Source organism: Callithrix jacchus, chromosome 1 (genome assembly GCF_049354715.1).
Source record: "Callithrix jacchus isolate 240 chromosome 1, calJac240_pri, whole genome shotgun sequence".
Lineage (NCBI taxonomy): Eukaryota > Metazoa > Chordata > Mammalia > Primates > Cebidae > Callithrix > Callithrix jacchus.
The window spans coordinates 209734266-209746557 of NC_133502.1; the positions used below are offsets into that span (position 1 = coordinate 209734266).

Sequence of the window (12292 nt, forward strand, 5' to 3'; positions counted from 1 at the left end):
GACACAGGTGGCCACGGGAGGCATTGGGAGCTTGCAGGTGGAATGCCAGGCACCTGGGAAAGGGACAGAAGTTTGCCTGGGGCCGCTGCTTTTGAGCCCACCTATGTAGGGAGAGGGTGCCTCATCTCATGAGAGAAGGCACGTGACACCCAGAAAACAAACCCAAAGACCACCATTCTCATGATCGGGGCCTGTGGTGCCAAACCGTGGGATCCAATGGCAAAAGCAGCCCATGTTCCCATTCTGGTCTGCTCTCTCCTGGGCTCTGGGACTGTGATCCTAGGGGCCCCTTCCTCTCTTCAGGTGCTGATTCCCACTGAGGGACAGGGAGTGGTGAGACCTCCACCTTCACCCTCTCCCCTACTAGTTATTCTCAAAGGTCCAAGAAGCAGCAGGCATCTGTTTCTCCTGCTGAGGCACGTGTGAACTGGGGGAGTGTGGGAGATGGGAATCCGGAAGCAGGCATGTGCTGGCCCACCTCTGGCCAGCGGTGGGACAGGGCTTCCCCGTCTTCACCTGTCACTAGAGGAGCACAGGCCTGCTGCTTCTGAAAAACCACAGACATAACTGGAAGAAGAGACTGACACACCCCAACCTAGGGGCTAGGCCTCAGCTTCGGAATGTGACAATTTATTTGGGGGGTAAAAAAGGCTTTTCACCCCCCTTTCCTGGCGTTGATACAATATTGAAGAGCAGCAGAACAAACGTACAAGACAGAGTAATCGGCACAGACCCACCCCTTCCCCGGAACCACCGAATCCAGAATGGAGCCCAAACCCACACCCCCAATTAGGCATCTTCTCCATCGGGGGAGGGGCAGGGTGGACTGGGGGACCTGCCCCCCATGCCGGGGCAGCACCTCCATTTCCCGTCCCCTGCCAACCCCACTATTTTCCCATCTTTGACCACTGGAGGCAAAGTTTAGCCAGCTGGGAGCTGGATGGTTGAACCACATACAAAGGCAACAACACTTCATTTTAAAAATAAGAAAAAAGAGACAGTGCCCCTCCCCAAATATAGAGCTATATATGTATATTTTATATATATAGAATTCATTCGTGCACAATTCATTAAATGAACTTCTCAAAAATTAAAAAAAAATTATAAGATACGTATTTCTTTAGGCCTTTGTGTTTTTAAATTAAAACCAACGAAAAGAAGTCTCCCTCTCCACCCAGCAGCAAGGGCAGCCTTCGCTCTGCTACCTGGCCTCCGCAAGTGGGTTCCCCCATGAGACCGTCAGTTCCCCTCTGCCTGGCTGACTTCCTGCATACAGTAGGCACTCACTGCTGGAGTGAGGCACTGACTCCTCCAAAGATCGCAGAGGGCGGAGAAGGGAACCACGAAGGCCTGGGAGGGGCCATCTTTGGCCCCCACAAACCATCTTCCTATTTCTGCATCCTAGTGACTGTCAGCAAGAGATGAGTCTGGGAGACCCTCTCCTGGAGTTCTGGCCCCTAATTCTGGGCTTTCTATATGAGGACATACAGATAGGGAAGAAACTAAAACCTTTCAACATCTTTTTTTCTTTAAAAGTGATTCCTCAAACCATCCCAGCCCCAAAGAGGCTGCCTTGGGCAAGTTCATGGGAGCCGGAGAGTGGAACTGACCGGGTGGGGCTCCACTGTCCCATGTGGGCCACAAACCAAAACAAAATGACACAGCAAAGTGGGGGTGTGTCCTCTTGGGTCCCCAGAGACCAGGAAGGCTGGTAGCAGCCCAGTCCCCGGGCCAACCCTGCTCCCTTTTGGGGCTGACCCTCTAGCCTTGGGCAGGGGCACTGGCCTGGCTCTCCTCCAGGACCTCCTGGCTCAGGGGCTCGCTGCCAGTCTGGTGCTGGCTCCAGGGCCTGTGCCCCGCCTTTTAAAGGGCTTTTCCCCAAAGGCCAAAGAAAGCATCCTGGACCCTCGTCCCTGCCACGTTCCTCCAGTGAAGCAGCTGGGCTTCTCCGAAACCATTTCCACCTCTTTGAAAAGGGGCCATCCCCCCAGCTCTGCCCACCTCACGCTGAAGTTGGGGATTTGATCATCACCTCTTCCCAGATCATAGGAAGGATGAGGCTCATTTTGATCTTGACCCCTTTGCAGGGTGAGAACAAAGAGTGGTTGTGGGCAGCTGGGGGTCCTAGTACCAGTAACCTTGACCCCCACCTGGTACTCAGCGGCTGCTCTGACATCAGCTGCGCTTTGTAAAGAGGCCTTGATGCCTAATACACCCATTTCACAGAGGGCAAACTAAAGGTCAGAGCAGGGACCGAGCCAGGGATGGGTCCCAACTTTCCAGCTGAGACAAGACACAATAGACCTCACCTGTTTCCTCTGATACTTGGGTGGGGAGGGGGTGCACTTAAGGGGAGATGACGGATGCCCCAACCATTATTGAACATGGGAGGAGATCAGGCTTTGGGGGTCATTTCACATATAAAAATAAAGCAAACCAGATTGCAACTTCTGCTTGGTAATTAGGCAAATGGAAAGCAGCAAGGGTGGAGGAGGGACCCATGGAGGCTGATCCGTGCAAGCGTGTGGGGGCAGGGGTACCCGAGAGCGAGGGAAGGAGGCCTCCGCTCATCCTCGGTCCCATCCACTTGGGCTCCCAGGGACACTGCCCACCTCAAGGCGGTGTGCCTGATGCCTCTTCACGCACCGAGGCTGGGCTCCGCTTAGAGCTCAGGCCATCAGAAGCAGACCACCTGCGGCAAGGGAAATGCATTCCCTCCCCCAGCCACCGGTAGGGCCCAGCTTCTTGCCTCCAGAAGCCTGCATCTCCTTTCAGGCCAGGGAGGCTCAGAGGAGTTGGGGGCTTTAGGGTGATAGGGAGGGAGGTGTCCCCCATGGGGTGGTGGTGGTAGGGACCAGATGGCCCATTGACTGGCAAAGGAACAGAAGGGAAGACTGGCAAGAAACCAAAGTGCCCACTCACCAGCCTCCTGGAGAAAATCACCAGTGACAACCCCACCTCCCAAACCTCAGCTTGACAGGACCCGCAGCTCAGGCTAGCTCCCCAGGGACCCACTGCTGCCTTTCCCTTTGAGCGAGCAAGGGTGTGGAGATCTGGGTTCAGGCCCTCTCCACAGTGCCTGCGACGCTGGAGGTGCTGCCAGCTGGTCCCAGGCCTCCTCCCCATCCTGACATTGCCACCTCACCTGTGCAATCACTGCGTTACTATTTTTTCTTTAAATATCTTTCTTCCCCCCACCCCCCCATAGGAACCCCACAATATTTTTTTCTATTTCTTTTTTTTCCTCTTTTTTTGTTTTTTGTTTTTTGCAAAACTAATTCTTTCACTTTCCTGTCATAAAATCACCTCTGAAAACACAACTTTTTTACAAAAAAGTCACGAATGACACAAACTCTCAGGAAAACACATTTCTATGGTCTCTGGAAACACCTGTAACTGGCACCCAGGTGGTCGCTCACCTGGGGGAGGGTGTCGGGGGGAAATCACCTCCAAGAACAGAGGAGAAATGCCAGCCCTTATTTGGGGGGAAAGCCAATTGGCACTTGGACGGCCACGAAGCCAACACACAGGGCAGGGTAGGGAGGGGCCGAGGAGTACCAGCCCTGCCCTGACCCTGCGAGGGTCCCCGTTCTACATCCTGGGGAGGGGAAGGCCAGGGCCACGCTGTGGGCCTGGGCATGGAGACTGGGAAGGAAGGCGGCCTCCCCATTCTTAGGACCAAAGGCGCTCGTGTTCTGATCAGCCTCCTGCCAACGTGCTTCTGAGGGAGGGGCCCATGGCTGCACAGCCAGGAAGCCAGCTTCAGCCACGCCCAGAACATGCCACCCATGCACAGTGGAGACCTGGGAAGTGGCCCTGGGCTGGTCAGCAGGGCCTCTGGTCCCAATCCTGGGACCAACAGCCTCATTCTCCTGGAGAAAGCAGCCCCTCTGGTCTCTTGTCTTTGCCTGCCTGCCCTCCCAGGGCCCGGCCTAAGGCTGGGGCTGTGGCCTCTGCCACTGGCAAGGGTGCCTTGGCTCCCTGGCAGCAGAGGGAAACGGAAGCTCCCAGGGCACTAGAGGCTCCTTTGCTTTGTCCAGGCTGGGCTGTGAGTAAGCCTCAGTGGTCAGAAGCAAAAGAAGGGCTGGGAAAAGCCAGGAGGCCCTGGGGAAATGGCTTCTTCGGCATCCACCCCAACCCCAGGAGGAAGCGGGAGCTTGGAGCGGGTTTCCCTCTCTGTCTCAGTCCCCACCATGCCATGCTGTGAAGGCCCGACAGGTTGGGCTGACCACCTCAAGGAGGGGGACAGGGGGGCATGGCGTCCCCAGCACTCCCCAGGAGGGGAGGCCTGGTGACTTCTATAGCAAACCTCCAGACCCAAGCCTGGTCCCCAGGCCCACTGAGGCAAGGGAAGGTCCAGGCCTTCAATGCCCCTGTTCAAAGGAACTGTAAAGGGTGCCACCCAGACAGCCTGGGGCCTAGTACCCAATGCACGTATGAACCCATAGACAAACACACCAAGTGGGGCGGACGTTTCCACGGCAGGTTCTCGTAGCACCTTTGGTCAAGAACTGAAGGGGCCTTTAGATGCTGGGAGGCTGTGGCCAGGTGCATCCTCTGCCAGTTCCTCCCACCGTTGGGGGGGGTTAGGAAGGAAGGACACAGGGCTGGGGCAGGGCATAGGGGGTCTGCTTAGGACTCATCCAGAATCAAGCAGTGAAGAACCCGCCCTGGCCCAACTTCTGATGCCCTGGCTGATGTGGAGGGAGGGGCCGAGTCTGGCCTCATCCTTAGCCTCTGTCTGGGGTTTTGCCAAACAGGCGGGAAGTCCCCCCTCCTGCCTCCACATCCGCAGGAAGGAAAGGGACTGTGCCCACCCTCAGTGGGGGTCTCCTAAGGGCCCCACAGCTGCCAGGTTAGCACCGAGAAATCAGACGCGGCACAGGAGAGCAGAAAGCAAGCTAGAGAGACAGGCGGGATGTGGAAGGGGCAGGGGAACTTTAGGTTCTGGGGCTTTCCAGAAACCACCCAGTGAGCCCCACCATGCATGGGTAGGGAGTGTGCCCTTCCCCTGCCTTATTCCAGGGTGGCCCCTGCCCCCTGGCCTTCTGGGACCCCCAACTGCCCAGCCCCATCCCTGGGTCAACACCGAGCCATTTGAAACAAGCAAAGCACAGGGAGAGAGGGCTGGGGGCAAGGGCAGGGTGGGAGCAAGAGTATGACTTAGGGCAGGAGGGCCCCCCCAATCCCCCTCCTTGGTGGAGCCCCTCACTTGCTCGCTCCACTGCTGCCACCACCCCCAGCTGTGCCTGCGACCCCAGCAGCCACCTTCTCGAAATCCTCAGGGTTGCAGAATTCCTTGATCGTGACTGTCAGGAGGTTGCTGGTGACATCGGTGACGACCACATTGGAGCAGGGTGACATCTCGGGGCGCCAGTCCCCGGCCTCAGGCTCGGAGGAGGCACTGGCGGGCCCAGGGGCCGTGGGCGGCGAGGGGCCGGCAGCAACAGGGGCATCTGGCTGCGCCCGCTTGCTGGTGGCTGCTGACTCCGGAGGGAGGGAGAGGTCGAGCACCTCTGGCTCGCGCCAGCCGGGGGCAGATGTGCTCACGTTCTCAGGGAGGAGCTTGGGGGGCGTGTCGTCAGGGTCAGAGGACTGCTGTGCCGGCGAGGGGCAGCCGGAGGAGCCGGAGCTGCGGGCGTCGTAGGGGGCGGCGGGGGCGGCCAGGAGCAGCCCCGGGCCGGGAGCGGAGGCATCGGCCTTGCCGGCGGGCGGGGCAGCCAGCGGGGCGGGCGGGGGCTTGTACAGAGCAAAGGCTCCGAACTTCATGTGGCGGATCTGGGTGCGCAGGACGCTCTCGCTGAACTTCTTGCTTTTGCCGATGACGCGGTTCCGCGAGGGGACTTTAGGGCGGGCTAGCGCCCCGGCACCCTGCCCAGCGCCCCCGCTGCCCGCGCCCTTGTCGATCACCTTCAGGTTCAGGATGATGCGGTTCCGCTTGGGCTCCCGCGGCTTCACCTTGCGGTTGATGATACGCACCGTCTCCGAAAAGGGTGAGATGGGTGGGCGCAGGCCAGGGCTGCCCCCCTGCGGGTCCGGGCGGGGCAGGGGACGGCGGGACATGCGGTGGCAGCGGCGGATGTCCTTCTTGAGCCGGTGCACGGCTGCGCTGGAGTGCAGCTTGGGCGAGGAGGCACTGGCGCTCGGCTTGACAGAGAAATGCACATCACTGATGCGGAGGGCCTCGGCCTGGGCCCGCGCCTGCGGGCAGAGGGAGGGGTGGGTGGGACCTCAGGGCTGCCCACTGACCTCCCCTGGATACCCTGCGCCAGCCAGCCCTAAATTTAGACTCTCAGCTAATGATCCCGAGGGCACTTAAGAGATGCTCTGGTGGAAACAGAGGTTCAGAGATGAAGCAATTTGCCTCTGACTCTAAGGTCAGAGTCAGGACACCATCGCCCAGGCCGAACTCTAAAACTGAGTGTTTTTCTATGACCCACTACCTATGCTAGCTCCACAGAGGGCCCTGGGCCACTCCATGGCTGCCCGTGCTGACGCTCCCGTGTTGACGATTGGGACACAGCATGGGGAGGGCAGCCCTTTGCTCAGAAACCTGCTGAGTCCACAGCGCCTGGTACTATCGCCTTTGAGCAGGCTGACCTTCAGCTCCAGCCTGCCTCCCCAGCTGGCCAGCCTCTCAGCCACCGTACTTCCCTGGGTGGGTCTCATTTACTTGTCTGTCCAGTGCCTGGCTCAGTGAACTGGTGCCAATGCATCCCCAAAGCCTGGGTTGTAGTCCAACCTAGTCAGACATGAGTTTGGTGGGAAAAGGGCTAGAGAGGGGACCGGGCACTCCCTATTCTCTGTGCCAAGATGGTCTGGGGCAGGATGGTGGCACAGAGAAGGCTATGGGCAGCCCGCCATACTGCGCTGGAGTGCAGCTTGGGCGAGGAGGCACTGGCACTCGGCTTGACAGAGAAATGCACATCACTGATGAGGGCTCCCAGGCCCAACTGTCCTTTCAGGCATGAAATCTCTCCAAAGCTGCAGGGCTCTCAAGAGACCCCAGGTTCCAGTTCAACCCACCTGCTGTCAGATACCACCAAATGGAGAGAGTAAGGGACTCATACAGCGATGTAAGCCGTCTACATGGCAGTCCTTCCTTTACTAAGGAAGGTGCTACAGCACCAGGCACCAGCTGCTTGGGGTTACAGCTGCACACACACAGCCTCTCCCCTGGGGAGCTGCCCTATTACAGGGAGGATGGCCAGCAGCAAGAAGAACATGAAGTAATTTGCCGCAGCGAAGGAACTGCAGAGCCCAGAGAAGCACAGACCCCAGGCCTGGAGAATGAAACATCAAAGCCTGGCCCTGACATGTATGTAGGAGAAAATCCTGGTCCTTGTGGAGCCCTGGCCGCACCCCAGACAGTTCCAGAGGCTGAGGTAGCTGGCTAAGACAGAGACAGAGCATGGAGGTAGAGAGTCCTGTGGGCAACGTCCCACTGGTGTGAGAAGATGCCAAAGAGTCGGGACTGAAAGCAAGGGCTGGGGACAGAGGCTGGGATGTGTGCCACAAGGGGTGTGGGTTTTGCAGATACTCTGGCTCCTACTGCGGCAGGAAGGCTTGTTAGGGGATGGCTGCCCTCAATCCAGGTGGGAGATGGTGGGGACCAAGGGGAAGACCACATCCCCATGGTTGGTCTGTGAGGTCCTTGAGGGTGAGATCTGTTTTGAGGTCTCCCTATTTCACTCCCCACAGCACTGGATGCTTAACCAGTACCTGAAGATAGCCCACATACCCCTCAGACAAGACTAGATTACATTTGACCACAACTCCCAGGAGAGGTGTTTGCTAGGTAAGCAAGTATGTCTTCATTCAGAACGTGGCCTTCACCCCCATGGGAGAAGGGGCTGTGACTCCACGTGGTCCTCCCAGCCCAGCCTGGGGCCTCCAGGTGCTGCTTGGTTAGCGGTCCCTTCCGACACTAGGTGGCAGCACATGAAGCCAGACCTGCCCATGCCAGTGCTGCCCGCTGAGCTCCCAGGGACTGGACCCCCAGACCTTTCCCACACAAAGGCAGGGAAAAGCCCACGCTTTTTTGGCATGGTAAGCAGGACATTCTGCAGGTGCACCCTACAGGAGCTTAGGGGACCCCCACACTCTGTGCCTTTCAGGTTAGGGTTTACTCCTGTGTACTGTCTGAGCTTCCTGACTTCCACAATTATGCTTCCAAGAGTCCAGTGGTGACAGACAGTCCCAGGGGGAGGGGCAAACGGCAGGCCTGGAAAGCAACCCTGGCTCAGCGCGTCTCCTTTCTCTATGTGCACGACCGTCACAGGGCCTGCTACGGCACTCGTGTGATGATCAGAGAGTACGTGGCACCCACTCAGCACAGTGCCTGGTACGCAGCATATAACTGAACAGACCTACTCAGGGGTGGTGGGCCAATAAACAGTGATCTTTTTCCAATGTATGCTTTGCCTACACGGACATCCCTTACTTTACACTTTCTATATATGCATATATTTTAAAAGGGTTCACCCTTCCTCTTCCTCCCGGCATGGACAACTCTGTGAAAGTGGGACCTAGGGCGGCCTGGTGAATTAAAAATAACTGTAGCCGACATGTTTACTGCACTCTGAGCAGGTGACAGGCACAGCTCTGGGGGCTGGGAAGATTCAAGCACCTGGACTCTACCATGGCCTCTCTCCACGTCTGTGGGCAAGTTACTGAACACCTCGGGCCTTTTTCCCCATGCGTAAAACGGAGGGTGGAGGCTATCTCATGGGCCGCTGTTCACTTCAGAGTAGCTCCTGGCAGAAAGCGCTGAGTGTAATTTGCTGACTCTGCCATAATGCTTCTCAGGGAGTCCCAGAGCAATGGGTTTGGCCCAAGCTAATCTCCACAGCCCCTCGCAAATATCCACGCCACTCTAAGGCTACCTGTTTCTTAGGGTCCAGATAAAAATGTCCTTCCTTCTATCTGCGTCTCCATTCCCTGCCACACCAACCCTGCAGCTTTCCTAGTTTCCTCTGTGTGTCTGTCTCACCCCCTCACCCCGACATGGACTCCTCAAGGCACCAGCTGAAGAAAAGGAGACAGGATGAGGCCAGCAAGTTGGACCTCAGGTATGTCACTTTCCCTTCCTGGGCCTTGATTTTTTTATCTGTGAAATCGACATAATACTCCTTACTTCCTGGAGCTGTTGAGAGAATTAAAGAAGATAATCCATGCAGGGGGCTCAGCACTGTATTACGCCCACAGCCAGCTCAGGAACTAAAAGAACTATCAAGAAAAAAGGCGTTTTGTCTATCGATGCTCGTGGTCATACTCGCTTCGCCGCTAGAGGGTGCCCCAGCTGCACTAAGAGGCTGTCACACAGCCCATCAGGCTTCCAGCTGCTCCGCCCATCCCCTCCCCAGAAGCATCAGGGTTAAGGTTACTCCCTGGATCCCCTAGGATGTGCGTCGCTTGGGGATGGAGGTTATAAAAATATGGAATTCTGGAAACCAACATTTCTTTCACTTCTGCTTCTCTTCTCTGAAAAGGAGTCCTCCCACAAAGTCATCAGCTGTTGGGTGGGAGGGGGCCTGAGGCATCCGTAGCGCTACAGGGAGACAGGTGGCCCAGTGAGTCCCACTTGCAGCCTTGCCTGTCACCTGGGGTCATCTTGCCCTTCCTTTCCCAGACTCTGTTTTTCCTTGTCAAAACAAAATAAAAACCCAAATCCTCCAAGATGGCTTCCTCTGGAAGTTCTTCCCTCCCTAGCGGAGGCTAATATGCTATGCTCTCACTCCCACACCCCCATCCTCCAGAAATGGCTGGGCTGGCAGTGGGGGAAAACTGAGGCTCAGAGTCCTAAAGATAGTGGCCCAGCCTGGGTGATAAACTTAGAGTGAAGTGATCTGAGGTCAAATTCAAGTTGGATCTCCGAGAAAGGAGGGGAGCCAGGCAGAACAAATCCTGACAGACAGGGACTGGGGGAAGCCAGGGGCAGGGAGGCAGGTGGTCCCCCAAGTCCTCTCCCTGTGCCCTGCCCAGAAGTGGGACCCCACTCACTCTCCCCCTGGGTCCCAACTCCCAGCACAGACCTAACAACTCAAACCAACGCCCCCTTCCCACGCCATCACCCACCTGCCTCAGCCACCCCTTCCTGGAGCCCTACAGGCACCCCCAGACCCTGCTTTCAAGAGGGAGGATTATCCCCAGTCTCGGGACCCTCTTGTTGAAGCTGAAGCTGGCTGAGGCCTGCCATCAGAGGTTTCTCAGGGGGTTCACAACCACCCCCTGCCCAGCTGGGGCCCCTCTGGAAAGGCCCGCCCGCTTGGGCGGCAGCCGATCTGTCCCTCCCTTCCAGGCCCCGTGCTGTTCCGGGGCTGGGGGCCCGAGAGGGGGATGCTGCTGGGGCTAGGCCAGGTTACCTTCAGGAGGAAAGTTTTGGGTTTAGGTCCCCTCTTCTTGGGTCCATACAGCTCACGCTCCCTCTCCCTGTGGCCGAAAAACACGAGAGGTTAAACAGAGCCCCTTCCCGGGCCCCATTCGCGCTGCCCTTCCCGGCTCTCCCGCTTCCCCGCGCGGCGCCCCAGCTGAGCCTCGGCCCCGCCGCCCCTGCCAGCTTCCCCAACAACTCACTTTTGCTCGAAGGCTGCAATGAGCCGCGAGTCCAGGATGTTCTCCTCCGGCTCCCAAGTGCTGTACCTGCCGAGTCACACACGCACAAAATCAGGATGAAGACCAGAGAGGGACAGCACGCGGCGAAGAGCAAGCGCGCGCACCCCCCCACCCCAGGCCCCGGTGCCCGCTGCCTCCTCTCCCGCGACGCCCCCGGACCCCGCAACACTCACTTGATCGCCCACCCCTTCCATTTCACCAGGTACTCGATGCGTCCCTGAAAAACAGAGAGGAGAAAAAGGGGGATGGGGGTGGGGAGGATGCGGGGACGCGAGGAGGCGGCGGCGCGGGGCTGGGCGAGGGAGCCGGGCTAGCGGGACCGCTTCGCCCCGAAGGCCCCCGGCCCCGGCTCCGGCTGCGGACAGCGGCGGCCCGCCCCGGGCGGCGGCTCACCTTTCGGATCCGCCGTTTGATGATGGATTCGGCCGCGAAGACCCGCTCGCCCACTGCAGACAGCTCCATCTTGCTCAGCGGCACCCACAGCCCATAATACTCCCTGCGCCCGCGGCCGGTGCGGCACCGCTCGCGCACGCGCCGCAGCGCCCAGGCCCCGGCGGGCGGGTGCGCGGCGGGGCGCGCGCTCGCGTTCCAGCTGCGGGCCGTCACGTGACCCTCGCGGCCGGCGCGCGGTTGCCAGGACCTCCCCCTCCCCCGGGGCGGTTGCCAAGGAAAGTCGGCGCTCGCGGGGCGGGGGCGCGCGCTGGCTCTTAAAGGAGCCGCGCCGGGGGCGGGAGCCGCGGCCGGCAGACCGGGTGGGTGCCCGGCTAGTGGGCGCGCTGCGGCCTTACGCTTATCACTCTCCCATCTGGCGGGCGCCGGATCGCCGACAGCCTCTCCTCGCCTCTTAATCCCCACGCGAGTGTCGCCAGCCCCGGGCGGGGAAGGGCGGTGTAGCCCGAGTCTCTCCGCCGTCGCGCGTCTCCCGCAGCAGCCTGGGAAGAGTTAAACGTGATGCAGCAGAAATGCAGTCGCTGTTGCCTTGCCAGCCCGCGGGAATTTCTTTAAAACATCGCCCCCCATCCATTATTTATGTATTCGTGGGAGTGTGGTTTTGTAACCAGTTCGGAAGAGTTAAAACAAAAACGCCACCGCGGAAAAGGGGTGTTCGGCCAATGGGGCCGAGGGAGGCCGGGGTGACCGTGGGCATCTGTCCGCGGCCGGGGTCTCGGGCGACACCTGCCCTCGCCCAGGAGACCGGGGAGGACTCGGCGGAGACGTTGTGGCCGTGGGCGAGGGAGAGGGACCGCGGGCAGGAACGGGCTCCCGGCACCGCACCTCGGGCCCACAGCGGGTCGTCATCTGGTCATTCGGCACAAGCCACCTTCGCGGACCTATCTGTGTTTTCCGATTCCCAGCAGCCCCTCCCGGCCCGCGGACCCGGCCGCGTCCCTCTCCCGGCCCGCAGCTCCTCGAAGCTTCCGCCATTGCTCTGGGGACCCCAGCTTCCTACTTGGGGTGGAGCGCGGGATCCAGCCGGGGCTGTCCGGGAATGGACACACACACAATAGCCCTGCCACGTGAAATGCTCTTTTTTTAAATGTTGAAATTACTTATTTCGCATTATGTTAGTAGTCTTTTTCTTTGTAAAACCATTTAAAAAATACAGATTAAAAAGCAACTGCCCATAACCCCCATAAAACCATTGTTAACCTCTCCACCAGTCTTCCGGCCTCTGCTC

The 12292-nt window shown here is 58.8% G+C and overlaps 1 protein-coding gene across 2 annotated transcripts; it reads right to left on the reverse strand.

Annotated features, from left to right (window-relative positions):
* Positions 1-609: 609 nt before the first annotated feature.
* Positions 610-11102, reverse strand: CBX6 (chromobox 6). Of its 2 annotated transcripts, none has more exons than XM_035273026.3 (5): positions 11008-11102; positions 10788-10831; positions 10576-10641; positions 10365-10431; positions 610-6201 (listed from the first exon to the last, which is right to left on the reverse strand). In XM_035273026.3, exons 1-5 carry the CDS (start codon positions 11074-11076, stop codon positions 5209-5211), a joined length of 1239 nt encoding a protein of 412 aa, XP_035128917.3. In that variant the 5' UTR covers positions 11077-11102; the 3' UTR covers positions 610-5208. The 2 variants fall into 2 exon arrangements, with proteins under 2 accessions (XP_035128917.3, XP_035128923.3); XM_035273032.3 differs by having other exon boundaries at positions 3354-6147.
* Between the last annotated feature and the right edge of the window lie 1190 nt (positions 11103-12292).

What these genes read in the sequence shown, in the direction of transcription:
- CBX6 (XM_035273026.3), bottom strand. Translation starts at nt 11,076, where the DNA reads ATGGAGCTGTCTGCAGTGGGCGAGCGGGTCTTCGCGGCCGAATCCATC. An exon ending in ATTGCAGCCTTCGAGCAAAA is followed by an intron (nt 10,432 to 10,575) that starts GTGAGTTGTTGG and finishes TTTCGGCCACAG; the next exon opens with GGAGAGGGAGCGTGAGCTGT. An exon ending in CCAAAACTTTCCTCCTGAAG is followed by an intron (nt 6,202 to 10,364) that starts GTAACCTGGCCT and finishes CTCTGCCCGCAG; the next exon opens with GCGCGGGCCCAGGCCGAGGC.